Raw genomic sequence first — 16701 nt, forward strand, 5'->3', positions numbered from 1 at the left:
ACATTATTTAATTAAATGAGGTTTGATCACCAACGAGTGAAAGGCTTTTAAGAAATTTTATTTTTACATCAGAATTTAATCCTCTATCATGTCAACAATCTGTGATCTAATTTGAAATGAAGCAAGAATCTTTCAGTTAAGGTTTGCTTGGACATTGTTTCCACATCAGGACACAACATGCTCCAAGATACCCTGACGAATCAGCTGTTCACATTTCCACCGTGGCAGGAAGTGCTGAGGACAGAGACAAATGTTAATGACACAACTTCCTGTGTTGACACATCCAGACGTTAAAACCACATTACTAAACCTGTAAAATCTGAGACTGAAGAAACTTCATATTTATCCAACCAATGAAAGTGGATTGTACTAACCGCAGCTCAACATTACAATGGTTTATTTTGTGGATGCAATTCTAGTTTGTTTTGTTAATTTTAGTTGAGGCTAAACATCAAGAACCAGTAATAGATTATGAAAATATCTATTTGTTTCACTGATATTATTTTAAGACTGACATAGCTGCAGCAGCAACAGCATATTTAAACGCTAGGCCACGTTCTGCTCCATCATGCTGAATTTCTGATCAGTTTGATCAGATACTGTATGTTAGGTTTTCTTTTATGTACTGTATGTGGACAGTACTGTAGGCCCCTCCGGTTTATAAGTAGGTGGGCAGATAAAAGGCAGGAGGTCTAGACGAAGACAAAAGAGGAGATTTATGGATGTAGTGAGGGAGGACATGAAGTTAGTTGGTGTGAGAGAAGATGCAAAGGGCAGAGTTAGATCGAGGCACATGATTCGCTGTGGCGATCCCTGAAAGGTAAAAGACGAAAGGAAAGATGTACGAATCCGGGAAGGTTTTTTTTTTTTTTAACCATGATACCTGCTATCTCTTGTTCTGATTTGTTTGCCTGCAAACTTTACTGGTTCCCACAGTTCTATGGTCCCGATTGTACATTTGCTCAGAGTTTGAATTTTTGACAAATTACCACTACATTGTCTCTGTGCCATTGTAACATATGTTTTAATATCTTGCACAAGTATATGCATGAATATTTTAAAGGATTATCTTTAGTGCAGCTCCTTGCTGCTAGGTTTTTAGTTTTACACATTTTCTTGTCATTTGGATAAATATTTCTACATGATTTAAAGCTTTTGTAGCTAATGGTGAATCAAAAGACTAAAATGTTATAAATTCTTATTGGTTCTTTTTGGCGTAAAATTCCCCTTTATCAGATTCAGAACATGTAAAGTGACCATATTAAATAGAACAATTAGTGATGCACAGCAGCATGGACGGGTGTCGACAGCTGATTCAAATTCTTAGATTTACATTTTATATGACATGAGTGTGTGTATTGTGTCCATCAATCAGCTCTACTACTTTTATAAGGTGTCTGAGGATGCTGTGGACCTTTGTAAAACAGCCGCGATTTGTTCAAATCAGCAGCTTTTGTTCTTACCTGACTGTTCTTCTTCAGCAGAATCACTGTTCCATCGTCGATTTCAAATTCTCCATGGTCCTTCAAACACCTCACCTGGAGGAAAACACAGACATGATTATGTGGTCAGACTGCAGCTGGAGTTCAGGAACTGCGGGGGTGGGGGGGGGGTCCAGCTTGTGAATCCATATATTAACAGAACTAGGCAAAACATGCATCTTTAGTCATCTGATGTAAAGAATGTGTCTATATGTTTCTCTTTGCGCACACTGTTTCAGTGAGTCTTAGACATCTGACCTCTGGTGTTTCTCACCTCGATGTAAAGACTCTTTGGAGGCTTCATGTCCTGAGTGATGTCCAGACCCTCTCCTCCCCCCAGTGAACGCATAAAGGAGGCCAGAGACTTTTTATACTGACTGAACCACTGCAGCTGAGACACAAACCACACACTGTTAGATTTTGTGTTGTCTGTTGTGCTAGAAACTCCTCACTCTGAGCTCTTCTATGCCCTGAGCTGGTAACTCACCTCCTCTGCACACATATGAAACCGAACGTTGGCTGGTAGCACGCTGCCGTACTCCCACCGCAGAGCTCTAATTCTCAGCAGACGGTCGTACCTGATGTGACAAAAAACATGGTCTTTAAAAACAAAAACCTCATGTGGAGACTGATGGTGATGTGCATGTGTGAAGATGAGTCAGGTTGTTACAGGTAGGCAACGATGCAGCGTTGGTTCCTCAGCAGGCAGCAGTGACGCAGTTTAATAGAAGGAATCAGGTCAGCTCGACCTTCAGACTTCGCCTCTGTGCTGAAACACAGAAACAGTTTAAAATTTAACAGAATAAGCAGAAAATTGATTTATTATTCAGCAGAGAAATCAGAGCATTTATCAGGAAAGTCTCTGCACTGTGAATGGAAACATTCTCCTGAAAAACTTGCCAACATAGACAAGAGAAAAAACCTAAGATGCCTGTCCTCACTACCTCCACAACAAACGATCAACAAAATTGTCACTACAATAATTTGAATGAATGACTTGTTTTAACATATATACAAATAAAGTAATACATATTAAGTAAAGTAAATAAACAGTCCTTGTTTCTATTTGTAGTGATTGTAGTAAGTCCACATATAAACGTTTTAAAAGTAGGACATGAACAAAGTCCTTTACATAACCAAAATACATTTAAATATACTGGTCATTGTACTAAAGACTCAGAATTAATGCAGAAATTAAGGTGACATAGAAAACAATTAACTAAAAACATCATTAACAGGACAAACGTGGTCTTAGAGAAACTCCACATTTTGCTTTTAAGCCAATTAATAAAAAAGTAACGTTAAGTATAAAGATATTTTTCAGCAATCACTCACACGTCAGTCTGGTTCTGTTCATACAGAGCCTCCATCTCTTGCAGAACCTGCCGAAGTCCATCTTCCTGAAAACAACACAAACCAACCTGACTTCACTAGAACCTGGTGTGTCGGGCTCTGCTCACGTCCTAATCTCGGAGTAAAACTTAAAAGTCCAAATTGTTCAGGAAGTGTAAGAGTAACTTTGTAATGTTGCTGCATTAGAACATAATAGGAAACATGTAACCCGACATTAGCAACAGCTGATAATTCAGCATTATAACAAATACGCCACAACCTGACACTACTGAATGTAAACGAACATTGATTTTCTGATTACTGAAAAGCAATAGTTCTTGTTTGTTGTATCAGATTGTAGCCGAAATATAATAAAGAATCTAACTTATCTGAATGTTGACGAAATTTATTCACCAAAACCTGTGAAATTGTGTTAAAAAGCAACAGTATTTTAAATAATCATGTTATAAAACAAGTTCGCCATTAGCGGATGTTTCTCACGTTAAAAGCGGACAGCTGTCCATCGCTCATCCGGTGCAGTTCTCTGATTAATTCTATGGCTTTCTCACAAAACATCTCGAGACCGTTCTACACTGAGATACAGACTGAATTCAGTTTATTAAAACTTTAAATCGTGGGGCTAAAGGTGAACCAGCTCACTTTCGCGGCAAAAATCAGTTAGTATCACGTGACTTGGTGACGCGACATCCCCAAGTTCCCTAAGCCGCTGTGGGACAAATTTCGAAAAAGCGAAGCGCTCTGCGGATGTAGTGTACGTGCAATTGTCATGTTTGGCTCGGCAGGCTGAGAGGCAAGTGTGGTCCCTGTGTTTGTTTTACCCCGTGAGACTTTCTAACGCGTTACCAGGCTGTTTTGGGGTGTGCAGTGTGTTTTCCGCTCAACAAACACCGCGTGTGACAGATTCCACAGGCGACCAGAGGATGATCCGAGCTGAGTGTTCGCTTGCCTGAGAAAATGTGGTCGTACGGTTTTGCTTTTAAGGCGCTTTTAAATTAATCTGATTAGGTTGATTAGCGTCGCTGCTAACTTCGTCGTTATATGTTCTGCTGCATAAACGCATAAACGTTCCGTTTGAAAAAAAACTTTTGTACAAAAATATGTCCCAAGTCTTAAGTTTTACTTCAACCCGTCTTTAGAGGACAGTCGCTGAGCTATAATCTTAAAACGTTTTAACGTATTCTTCAGCTCCCTCAGTGGATTACACCCCAAAACAGCAGAACGGGAAGGCACCATGCATTAGTTTGCATAAACGGGTTTTGTTTTGTTTTTCGTTGCTCCCACTCTCCGCTGAGACCGTGGACTCAGCACAGTAAGACCACGTGATGTGCTTCCTGTGCTGCGATTAGTTGTGGGCGGTCGGTGCGGATCAGCTGCTCTCTGCGGATGTCAGTGCAGAGAGAGAGACACCGAACAGCAGGAGGCAAAGCCGGCACTTTTCTCTGTCCTCACGGGTTCACTCCGCTCCGTCACCCGGCAGGACAACGGCCTCCTCGCCGCAGACAGGCCAGCACTACCGTTCCCAGCATTGTATCGGTTTAACATTTCTTCTCCAACGTTTCCAGTGATGCGAAAGCGGAATAATTCTCTGACTGCGGAGCATGACAGTGGGGACAGCGACCCACATCTGAAGCAGCGTCCCGACAGGGGAGCAACGGGGCCCGCAGCCGGCGGCCGACACGAGCCGGGAGAGGAGCAGAGCATGGGGAAACCGTTCAGGAGGTGAAACACGTGTGTGTGTGTGTGTGTGTGTGTGTGTGTGTGTGTGTGTGTGTGTGTGTGTGTGTGTGTGTGTGTGTGTGTGTGTGTGAACAAAATTATACAAAAATACAAAACTAAAGCTCCTGCCAAAAAAGCAAAACAAAAAAGTGCTATAAAAATACACAAAATATGTAAGTCAAATAAATCAATATATAACAACCATGATACATAATGATGGTATAAATTATTAATTCTTAATTTTGGCGATCAAACACATTTAATACATTTAAAAGTCATTTAAAATATTTTCTCAGTAAATAGTTCCAATGCTGCCATGCAAAGATTGATTTAAATATCCCAGATATTTATTAAATATTCACAAACCAGCATCAACCAGCAAATGACACCAGTTTTCCAGAATCTGCGGAGGCTGTAGTTGACTAGTCTGACTGGTTTTTCTGAGACTTGTCGAACTGGAAGCTGCAGCTAAGCAGAGAACCCCCTCACACACACACGCACACTCTGTTACCTGAGCAGCTGTGTACTGATTTAATACAATGCTTTATAATAAACTACCAAAAATGTTTTATTGATTTTATTGATGTATTCATCAGTGATGTGTCAGCAGGTGAATGTGGAGCTGAGTTTAAGACTCAGTGTACTGACAGGTACTTCATTCACAATAACACATCAGTGTTTATTAGTTCATTAGAACTAAGAAATTGAAAGATTAAAGTGCATGAGTAAATGTACTATGTTTTGTTGTAAACCAAAAAAACAGCTGTTACACTGTGTTGTGTGACCAGAGGCAGGACTGTATTAATTTCAATTCATTTATTTATTGAGTGGCAAATCGCAACAGAGTGACTCAAGGCTCTTTAGATTTTAAAGACAAGACCTCAGAGAGTTATAGAGAAACCCAACCAATCCCCTTTGAGCAGCATTGAGGCAACAATGGAAGAGAAACAAATCCTTTTAATGGTAGAAACCTCCAGCAGAAACGGAACTAGGCTCAGGGTGGGAGGACATCTGCCTCGACCGGTTAAGAGAAAGGAGAGAAAGAGAAGAAGAGAAGGGACATTAAGAAACAAACCAAATGTAATCAGGAAGAAAACGAGCAACTTCCAGGTTTCCCCACCAGCACCAGATACTGCCTGGGACACACAGCTCCTCCCCATCACACCTGCAAAAAGGGGAGAGTATGAGATGGGGGCACACAGCCTGGATGCTAATGTGCTTGGGGAAAAAACAGATGTTAGAAGATGCATTGATTTTCAATAATGTACAGAAACTTTGGACTACATGGACCATACTGTACACACTGGATTCATTGATTAAGTTTAATGATTTGAGACTGAAAAGCCTGGACTTGGAAGCAGGTACAGACCTCGTAAATAGCGCACTAATTAAAGATTATATATATAGGTGATTTTTTGTTGATCATTAGTAACATTTTAATGTCGTATCTGGCATGAACAGGGAGGGGAGTTGATGAAGGAGGCTCAAATTGGTGCAATGTGCTTAAATTTTCAGGATTTAGTTAAGTTGCAGTTTTCTGAACCATTTGAAGATGTTTAGACTCATTAGAGGGGCTGAAACCAGAGCATTACAATAGTCTAATGTGGATGATACATAGGCCTGAATTATTATCTCTGCATCAGCAGTGAGCAGAGAAGATTGAATGTAGTGCAGTGTGAATTGACGAGTCGGTGTTAAGTCTTTAAACAGCTCAAATAAATGAGACGTTTCCAAACAGTATTTACTGTAAATGTTTATAGAGTCACAGTTTCTGATGACCTGTGTCAGAAATCAAGGTCAGAAACACTCGCACTCTGCTTGTTCTCACAGAAAAACAGGCTGAACATTTTCTACATAAGGTGAACTTAACTGTTGTCACCACCCAACAGGTCTCCGAACTCACTGGTTTGGTTGTGTTCTCAGTGAGTTGACATACAGTCACAGGTAGTGAAGCAACACCTTCCACCCGTGATGTTGAGTCCATCAGACATTTTTCATGAATTCCCCTCTGAAATTAGCTGCTGTCCCACATGTAGCTTTATCAGATCCTTAAATTTGTCTGAAGCTTCGGTAATGATGGTTCCTTGTTTTAAAGCTTTGTAGCATCTTCTTGTTTTAGACTCTTATCCTTAGGCCTCAGTGATGGAGACAATCGTAACATTATGTTTCAGAGTTTTCTGTCCCTGTTATATGAACATATTACAGAAACACCACAAAGGAAAATCTGTGAACTTGGTACAAACAAAAACTTGATCTCATGGATGCACTGATTAGAAAATGAGTGTGGATAGAGATACAGGTAAAATAGAACCTGAATGTCAATATTTTCCATCTAACGGCTTAATGAAAAAACCCATCCATACTTTATTAAATGTCCTAGTTGCAGTAGAAGCCTTTGTCTTTTTACATCCCGTGCTGAGTCAGGTCCAGGCTGTCACTGTCTTGAGTGCTGGTGAGCTGTTGGATAGGTTGCATTTGACTCAGGTGATAGATACTGTGTGCCTTTTGAACGACTCCCCTTCAAAATAAAGCTCGCAGACATGGACTTTGCGCAAAAACTGGTTTAGAAAATGTTTAAATAAATGTTTGTTTAAATGTTAAAACCAAATTTCTAAAAAAAAGTTCTTATCTGGCTTTGTTAGTTGTCTGTCAGTGGCATGGATCTGGCTTGTGGGCCGAGGTTTGTCCAGCTCTGGTCTCCAGGGAGTGACCACAGCTGAATGCAGATTTTGATTAATGGTGCCGCGCCACCCTGTACCTTCTGTGATTTCCTAATGTTTACCTTTCACCCAGATCACTCACTATAGCTCTGTGTGACCACTTATTCACACTTCACTAGTTAAACAAGATCAAACCTTTTCTCCACGTGAAGCATCATGATGGCAGATCTGCCCCTGCCCGGTGCATGCTGGGAAACCCACCTACACTTTGGGTCTGAGCATGTTACAGGATCTTGAGCATCGAAGCATGTTCATGTGATTTTTCCTGTTTACTGCTGCTCTGCCTGTTACATATCTGGGAGGTTGGACATGTTTCGGATTTAGATTAGATTCTCTTATTGTGTTGTGCAGGAGTGCACACAGGGATATTATTTCCAGGTAGGCTGCAGGTCATAAGTCCACTGCAGCCGCCAAAGATCCGATGAGTCGACCGATTCATTGACCCCAAAAATATTTAGACAAACTAACATATGATAGATTAGTTTAGGTTTTAATACCGGATTCAGTTCCACCCCGCCGCCCCATCCCCATCTATAAAGAAGCCCCAGACTGACTGAGGCTATGAGTTGCACTTGATTTTTGTTTCTTTTGTGATGGATTTGTGTATTGTGACCATGCTGTGTGACCTGTGTGGTTGATGAATTCTCCTTCTCTGTGTGGATATTTAACAGACACCACTTTCCCAGTTGCTCCACACACACCCAGGCCCCAGATTTGTGTACTTGCAGTTTTAGTCTTCTCCTGTCTGCTCCTCATGAAAGCCTCTGCAGATTCAACTCTGACAGGATAAAGTGACCGAGGACACCGCTCAGCTTGACATTGTAGTTGTTTGTGTGAGGAACCAGCTGAGGACTGACACCAGAACACCATCCGTAAAATGCCTTTTTGAGCAGCTGAGATAACGTAGGGGAACTTTCTTTAAAGTTTGTATATCTGTTAGGTAGAAAGGCCCAGACTAACCCTGTTTCCTGCCTCATGATCTCTGTAGTTTAATGTAATTTAAGTTAATTTAACTTTAAAACACGATTCTTTCATTCACTAATTCACCCTTTAAGTTAGTAGCAATAAAAAAGCAAATTTTAGGGGTTGTTTTGTCTAAATGTAGTTGCTTTGTCTCTTAAGGGTTTAGTGTCTGCGTTTAGTTTTGTTTTAAATGTCTACCTGTATATGCACTCATTTAATCTCTTTGTACCTGTTTTGCATGAGTTGTAGTTGTTTTGCATCTGTTTGACTTTCCAACCGAAAATATGAAAATTGTTTTTTGTAATAAAAGCCAAGCAGCGTTTCTCAGAAACTTAAAAATAATCAGCTTCAATTGTCCTTTGAGAATCTGTAAGACTTCTGTCTGCTGCAGTGAGTGTTTTAAAGTTGGGCTCTAAAATTAGAACTCATTTATGTGAACAAGTCATGCTAATTATAAAAATTAAAGACAGCACAAAGTGAGGAGGAGGAAGTGGCACCTCAGAGTCCGGAGCTCTGTTGTTTCTGGTTATACATGCTCAGTCTGAGACCGGACGTGTGTTCTGCTGACGTCTGTGGGGCTTGGTTTTGTCTTTTCTACAAAAAAGAAGTGTTTGTCCTCTTGGACTGAGTCAGCGTCTCATCACAGATGACTTGAGGTGACCTTTAGAGTCACTTTTGTCCTCCTGAACCACTGCTCCTGACCTCTGAACAGCAGCTTGTTCCTGATCCAAGTCCTTTGTGTATCAGATGTTATACCTGCAGTAAATGTGGGTTAAATCTGTGTGGGACACAGTTAAATAACAGTTAAATTCTACTTAATGTGCTGCATTCACTGACCGCCTGTCCTGTGGGTATCTCTAGGTGTCAGACACAGCAGCTGGAGCTCAGTGATCCCCAAGTTTGTGCATCAGGGTGCAGAGCCGAGCCGGACGTCGTCCTCTGAGTCTCTAATGGAGAAGTTTGTTGGCTGTTATGTGTTTAAAGGAATCAGCGTTTCTTTCTGTTTGACATGAGAGATGGAAAATAAAAACTCTGTCTTAACACAGTTTGACTTCGGTCACAAGAGAGAAGTGGTTTGTTTTAAACGTACAATAGTCCACCTTATTACAGATTCAAAAGAAGAAATCATCCTACGAGAAACAATAACATAATAGCAGATGCATTTCTCCCTCTGTGGTCATGTTAGTCTTTTTGTGCTTGTCTTGCATCTTTTTGCAGTTTTGTTTTGCTTCTCTTTTTGGAACAGGAGCACATATAGTTCCTTGCAAAAATATTCATACCACTTCAAATTTTGTCATGTTATAACCACAAACGTAAATTGACTTTATGTGACAGACCAACACAAAGTTGTACACAATTGTAAAGTAAAAGGAAAATTATTAATTGTTTTCATATTTTCTTACTAATAGATATCTTAAAACTGTGGTGTATTGTATTCAGCCTCCCTGAGTTAGTACTTTGTAAAACCACCTTTGGCTGCAATTACAACTGCAAGTCTTGTGGGGTTTGTCTCTACCAGCTCTGCACATCTAGAGAGTTAATTCTTCTTATAGATAGCTCAAGCTCAGTCAGATTGGATGGAGAGTGTCTGCGAACAGCAATTTCAGTCTTGCCACAGATTCGCAGTTGGATTTAGGTCTGGACTTTGACATGGTCATTGTAACACATGAATATGCTTTGATCTAAACCATTGTAGCTTTGGATGTATGTTTAAGGTTGTCCTGCTGGAAGGTGAACCTCCATCCCACTCTCAAGTCTTTTGCAGACTCTAACAGGTTTTCTTCTAAGATTGTCCTGTATTTGGCTCCATACATCTTCCTCATGTTTCACGATGGTGATGGTGTGTTCAGGGTTATGAACATGTGTTGTGTCCCCCACATAGCTTGTGGGGACTTCTTATGTCTATCTTTCAACAATATCTTTTTTCTTGCCAATCTTACATTTACATTTAGTCATCTAGCAGATGCTTTTATCCGAAGTGACTTACAAGTGAGATACAAGGCAGCAAAAATCTAAGTCAAGGAAAAAACATCAAAGATAAGTCCTATCAGAAAGTGTTTACATTTCATGGGATTCAAGTGCAAGAAAGTGCAGAGAGGAAGTTTTTGTTGTTTGTTTGTTTGTTTTAATCGGTTTAAGTTTTAATAGATTTTAAGTGCATCGGTAGGTGTGGAAGAGTTCTGTTCTGGTTTTTTTCTGATAACCCCATTACTAAAGCGTTGCAGTAAGCAAGATGACTCTTCGATAAAGGCCACATTTGTGGAGTGCAGAACTATTAGTTGTCCTGTGTACAGATTATCCCACCTGAGCTGTGCATCTCTGTAACTCCTCCAGAGTTACCATGGGCCTTTTGGCTGCTTCTCTCATTAATGCTCTCCTTACTGGGTTGCAAGGCACTGTATTTAATAAATGACGTTTCTGTTAAACTGTGTGTGTTTGTGTATCACAGAGCAGGAGGAAACTGGGAAAGCTGAATTCAATTTTATAATGAAACATATGTTCACGTTATTCAGGGAAACATTTTCTGTCTGAGCAGAGAAGCTATAAAATAACAAATGTCTGCAATGTGCTAATTAGCTGCAAACACAGAGACACCGAGGCAGGACAGAGTTAAGTTTGACTTCTGAACATCCATGTAATGTTTGTGAATTAATCAAGAGGCTTGAACCTCTTGCCTCAGTCTTTGTGTCCATATGTTCTGCTGCAGCGACTGTGCTGCATCACCAGCTGAGGTGCTGCAGCCTCAAGGTCACAGAGATGAGGATGTCGCAGGACACACTAGTCCTTCTTACGCTTCCAAGCAGGATCCATTACCTTCAATTGCTCCTGAAACGTGGGGATAGTAAAGGAAAAATCAAACTAACGTGTAAGAGACAGAGCAGGATCCAGAGAGTAACTTGTTCATTTTTAATGGCATTAAATTAAGAAATGCTCCTTTTAATATGTGTAACAGTCTCTAACATGTAGACCCATGTTGGAGTGTGAGCGTCCTGTAGATGCAGCACTCTCTACGTTTGGATGAATAATTCACCTTGTGGACTGTATTTCAGCAGCTCTCAGCTTACACACCAACACACACTGAGTGGGCTCACTTAGCTTAAATAGATCAGTGAAGCTGCTTCAGAAAGTCAGAACTCAAACATGAGGAGGACAAAGACTATTCAAATCGCTACTGTTGTTCTCATCAGTTCCGCTAAGGTTTGACACAAATCAATCAATCCAAACTTTATTTACACGCCACCTTTTGTACAGATGAACACAGTTCAAAGTTCTTTAAAGATGAGTGAAAGTTAAAGCAAACAAAACAAAAATAAGTTAAAAACAGTGATAATATCCACAAAACTAGTATTTAAAAAAAATAGGCACCAAACATTTTGGGAAGTCCTCTTCTATTGAAATCTATTTATAATGTGATTTATTGTGTTCTGTTAACCCCCCTTCCCCTCTCCTTCATAGCCCACACGATTCAGTCCTCTCTGTTTGGTTCCTGCAGATGACACATTCTGATGGTTTTCACGTTCTGTCTGTTTTTTCTGTAACCTATAATGTTCATATTGTTGGACAAACTGACTGCAGTCAACCTCAGCATTTGTGCATAAAGTTTGCTGCTGAATCCTCAAAGACCAATGATGAGTAGCAGCATCTCTGTTTAGGATCTTTGTTTCTGACATCTTGTGTCCATCAGCAGGTTGGGTCTGGTGGGGAAGCTGAAAAGGATCATGCTGTGGCTGCTGTTAGTCTACGTCTCCATTCCCTTCATCATTAAACTCTGCCCTTCCATCCAAGCCAAACTGGTCTTCCTCAACTTCGGTGAGTGTTTGAACAAGACCGTCACTGTTAAGTTACGGTGGAGAGCCAATGCTGAGGACCAATGCTTTCTGTACTGAACTCTGATGAGTCTCAACCTACTGATTTTGTGTCTCCAAAGCTCATGTAACATGACCCCCAAATAAATAAAGTTTGTGATTCACAAACTCTGACCTTCCCCATTTACTCCTGTCTCTTACTATGGTCATCATGTCCTTTCACTTTCCGATCACTGTAGAAAATTAATCTGCAGCCATTTTCAGAACCAACTCATTGTTTCTTTAAATATTGAACAAAGAAAATGTCAGAAATCAGCAGAAAATGTCTGCTTTCAGCTTCTCAGTGAAACATGTCCTCCTCCTTAGTGAGGCTGCCGTACTTCATCGACCTGAAGAGGCCCCTGGACCAGGGATTGAACCACACACACAACTACTACATGGAGCCTGAGTCTGGATTCAAGATTGGAGTTTGGTATAGCACGCACACACACACTTCCTAGGTTGAAGTCTGATCCTGATTATATGTGTGACATGATGTTTTCAAAATCATCACAGTATCCAGCAGCTCGTACTTCAAGATTTGACTAACTGTAGTAATGATGGTGGATGATTTGATGTGAGTTATTGAACAGGTACAGATGATCACGGAGACTTGTTATATATGTGTGAGCTTATAAATATATATGTGAGATTCTCATGGTTAAAATATAAAAAATAAGGTTTGCTCAGTGTTAGTTTTGACATCAACTCAACCTGCTGGTTTGAGATTCTCGACTGAGTAAGAGTCTAATTATCCAATAACACAAACCTGTTAACCCGTTTGTAGATTTAAAACACAACTAAACACAAGTATAAAAAAACATTAAGAACAATGTAGCGGGAATCAGTAGAAACAGTATCAAAACTGGGCAACAATGAAGCTGCAATATCGGACTGAACTGAGCTTTAGACCCTGTTGTCTTTGGCCACGATCAAAAAATTAATTTTAAAATTGAGTTGTTAAGGCATAGCTGCCACAGTATGACTCCAATATCAGAATATTCCAGTTTTTTTCTTGATGGATTCTGACTTGAATTTAATGTTTCTCCATATTGTTCAGTAAAAATGTGTGCTCGTGTGTTTTAGGCACACTGTTCCTGCTCAGATGTGGAGAGAAGCTCAGGGGAAAAACGGCGACTGGTTTGACTCCACATTTACCTCCGCTCACCCGGTAATCCTCTATCTCCATGGAAACGCAGGAACCAGGTGAACCACACACACCTGAGTGAGCTACTTAATGTTTTTGACACTGCTCTACTTACTTTCGGACCAGCTACTTTGTTGCCCACTGCAGATATAGTACCTGCTCAGTTTAGCTGGTCATCATAGCAACACATCACAAAATTGCTGTAATACCAGCTTCAGCATGACACACAGGAAATAAATTAAAGGAATGTGTGTGTGTGTATCTAAAGTCAGAAAACAGATGCTGAATCTAATCAGTGTGTTTGCTTGAAGCTTTTCTGTCCAATCAGTAGCCTGCAGTGTTTTCACACCACCTTCTAGTATCATCTCAGCTGGAAGCTTGAGAAGAGCTGAAACACCAAAAAAGTTTTTATCCAGTGTAAAACCAAAAGACGAGTGGAGTGGGGTCATTGCCACATGGTGGAAAAGTGCTGTTAATGTATCGTTTGACCTTTGATATTGGTGTGAATGAGTTTGATGATCAAACTGTTGTTTCTCTGCAGAGGAGGAGACCACAGAGTCCAGCTGTACAAGGTAAATGTCTTCTCTACGGCAAGGACACATTCAGTTAATTATTCCAGACAGAATTGATGAGGTACAGAACAGTTTTTGTAAGATGGGACATCCAGGTCGAGGAGAGGGACTAAACTTGTCTGTGTCTGTCTTCTTTCAGGTCCTCAGTTCATTAGGATACCATGTAGTCACGTTTGATTACAGAGGTGAGAGAAACTTTAGCCACATGTTCTTCTGTCGGTTTAAATACTCACTGCAGCTGGATCGTGTGTGTGTGTGTGTGTGTGTGTGTGTGTCCAGGGTGGGGGGATTCAGACGGGTCTCCATCAGAGGTGGGGATGACAGCAGATGCTCTCTTCATGTACGACTGGCTGAAACGGCGTGTCAACAAAGACAAGACCCCACTTTACATCTGGGGACACTCGCTGGGGACAGGGTAACACACACACACACACACAAACAAGCGCATCAAGCTCAGCACCACTGCAGTTAATTACATCTACTTTTTTTTTTGTTTTCCAGAGTTGCCACCAACCTGGTCAGACGACTGTGTGACAGAGGTGAGACGCACTTGACAAAAACATAACAGAAATTTAACTAATACAAATACTCTTTCATCATCCCGCCATTATTTATAACCACTTATACTGTTTGGGTGCGGGGATGGAGCCTATCCCAGCTCTCAATGTGCGAGAGGCAGAGTCCACCCTGGACAGGTCTTCAGTTTGTCTCAGCACCAACACAAAGAGACAGACACAAACAGACAATCATTTACTCTCACATTTACACCTACGGGCAATTTTACAGTCACCAGTAACCTAACATGTCTTTGGACTATGTGAACTTTCATCAAAGTAACAAAAACTTCAGCATGAATAAAACAGTTTTTAAGAATAAAAGCCTACAGGCTTTCTGTTAAAGGTGTAATTTTGAGATGAAAAGGGGCTTAATGCAGATCAGGATTACAGCAAAGTGACAAAATTTAAGTTTAAAAATATTTATTCTAAGGGGAGAAATTGTTCATGCTGCTGAATTTGTCCAAAGAGCCACTGTAGTTTGTCACTGATATGTGTGAAATGATAATGATCTGAAACCTCCAGTCTGACAGAAGCTTTAGCATGAAGACTGTCAGTTTATCACTTATGAACTCAACTCAGACATTTCAGAAAACAGTTCTGTTTTTATGTTCAGGAAGTCCTCCTGATGCTCTGATCCTAGAGTCTCCGTTTACCAACATCAGAGAGGAGGCCAAGAGCCACCCCTTTTCCATGGTAACATTAAACACACACACAAAACTCACACGCTCAGGTGTAACATGCTGCAGGTGTGCACTCACAAATGTGTTTGTGTTTTTGTAGGTGTATAGATACCTGCCTGGCTTTGACTGGTTTTTCCTGGACGCCATCACAGCCAACAACATTCGCTTTGCCAGTGACGAGAAGTAAGTTAACTCCAGCTTAACCCCTGAGCTTTAGTTCACAAGAAAACAGCCAGATAAACATGTCACCTGTCAATGTGTCCCCAGTCTCCCTCAGGGAGATCAAGAACCTTAAACCTGTTACCATCAGCAGGATCTGAGATTCTCCTGGAGTCTTTCACATAATCTGTTGTCAGTTACATTGTACCTTTATTGAGTTACCTCTGTAGGCCTATTTTTACTTGAGCAAATTTTTACAGTGCTGTATTAGTACTTTTACTTAAATAAAAGTTCTCAGTCTTTAATAAAGTGAGTTTGTTTGCAGCCCCCTCTTATGGCTGTTTGAGGAACTTCAGCAGCAGCTTGTGTTGAGTGGAAGTAATTTAACACAAACACGTTGAACACTTTGTCTCTTCAGTGTGAATCATATCTCCTGTCCCATGTTGATCCTCCACGCTGAGGACGACACCGTGGTTCCGTTTCATCTGGGCAAGAAGGTACGAGATAAGACGACAGGTTGAACTGATTCAGGAAGGAATCGTAAAGGGAAGGTGATTTCCTGGACAGTGTCATGAATCGTTTTTATTTAATGACTCATTCAGTATCAAACAAGTATTTACTGCAATTACCCATCACTTTCTCCCTCTCTCTCTCTTCACTCTCACTCTCACTCTCACTCTCACTCTCTCTCTCACTCTCACTCTCACACGCGTCACTTCATTTAGTTCACGCAGTCGTTTACTTCAGACCACTGAACAAAGTTATGGTGACTCCATCACACAGAAAACCCACTGAGTTGTTGTTTTTTTTTTTTTTTTTTAAATAATGACTGTAATCTTTTAGGTGGGTAATTAATGTATAAGACCTACATCATTAAATGTATTAACCACTGTAAAGTTTGTATTAAAGCTGCTCCTCCTCATTCTGCAGTTGTACCATTTGGCATCCCAGTCAAAGAGCCTCAGTGGTCATAAAGTCCAGTTCGTCCCCTTCCCCTCTTCTCTAGCCTACAAGCACAAGTTCATCTACAGGAGCCCAGAGCTGCCAAACATCCTCAGGTACCAGCAACACAAAAACTTCAGTGTTCTCACACAGACAACCCAGACACAGGTCTAACTCAGAGTTGGAAGGTAAACCAGCGTCATTTCTAAACAGTTAGCTGTGGCTGAATTCCACTAAATTCCTTGAACCTGTTAATCCTCTCTGAAACACGGAGACTTCACTGTTATTGTCCACACATTGTCCAGCACATACAGAGCTCATCAGCTCCTTCAAACACTCCAGCTTTCACTGATCTGCAGACGTCCAGATTTGTCCAGAAAACATCAATCACAGATATTGCAGTATTGTTTCCAAGCATAGTTGCTGAATACATTGCAGAATAAACCAAGTATAATATAGTGTTATTTTGAAAAGTAATGAAGTAGGGAACATGTCAAACAGATAGACAAAATACATTTGACAATCAACTTTTAAAACAACTAAAAGTGATGCACAAAGCAGAAATC

The 16701-nt window shown here is 40.6% G+C and overlaps 2 protein-coding genes across 2 annotated transcripts; one reads left to right on the forward strand and one right to left on the reverse strand.

Annotated features, from left to right (window-relative positions):
- Positions 1-37: 37 nt before the first annotated feature.
- gins1 (GINS complex subunit 1 (Psf1 homolog)) lies at positions 38-3636 on the reverse strand. The gene is made up of 7 exons (XM_067511075.1): positions 3315-3636; positions 2817-2881; positions 2152-2250; positions 1969-2059; positions 1756-1872; positions 1464-1538; positions 38-234 (listed from the first exon to the last, which is right to left on the reverse strand). Exons 1-7 carry the CDS (start codon positions 3387-3389, stop codon positions 166-168), a joined length of 591 nt encoding a protein of 196 aa, XP_067367176.1. The 5' UTR covers positions 3390-3636; the 3' UTR covers positions 38-165.
- A 469-nt stretch (positions 3637-4105) lies between these two features.
- abhd12 (abhydrolase domain containing 12, lysophospholipase) lies at positions 4106-16251 on the forward strand (the record flags this gene model as incomplete). Its single annotated transcript, XM_067511030.1, is given in 12 exon segments — positions 4106-4553; positions 11919-12043; positions 12406-12511; positions 13165-13284; positions 13767-13797; positions 13937-13982; positions 14077-14212; positions 14299-14336; positions 14968-15047; positions 15135-15217; positions 15612-15690; positions 16124-16251. Coding segments are annotated over 12 exon segments (1127 nt in total), but the record flags the coding sequence as incomplete, so codon positions are not given.
- Between the last annotated feature and the right edge of the window lie 450 nt (positions 16252-16701).

The sequence above is a fragment of the Channa argus genome, chromosome 1 (assembly GCF_033026475.1).
Source record: "Channa argus isolate prfri chromosome 1, Channa argus male v1.0, whole genome shotgun sequence".
Lineage (NCBI taxonomy): Eukaryota > Metazoa > Chordata > Actinopteri > Anabantiformes > Channidae > Channa > Channa argus.

Bases quoted from the DNA above. Each gene is read 5' to 3' on its own strand.
- gins1 (XM_067511075.1), bottom strand. From the start codon at position 3,389: ATGTTTTGTGAGAAAGCCATAGAATTAATCAGAGAACTGCACCGGATG. The intron at 2,060-2,151 runs GTAACAACCTGA...TTGTCACATCAG, and splicing joins CGCTGCATCGTTGCCTACCT to GTACGACCGTCTGCTGAGAA. The intron at 235-1,463 runs GTAAGAACAAAA...CTCTGTCCTCAG, and splicing joins TGCTGAAGAAGAACAGTCAG to CACTTCCTGCCACGGTGGAA.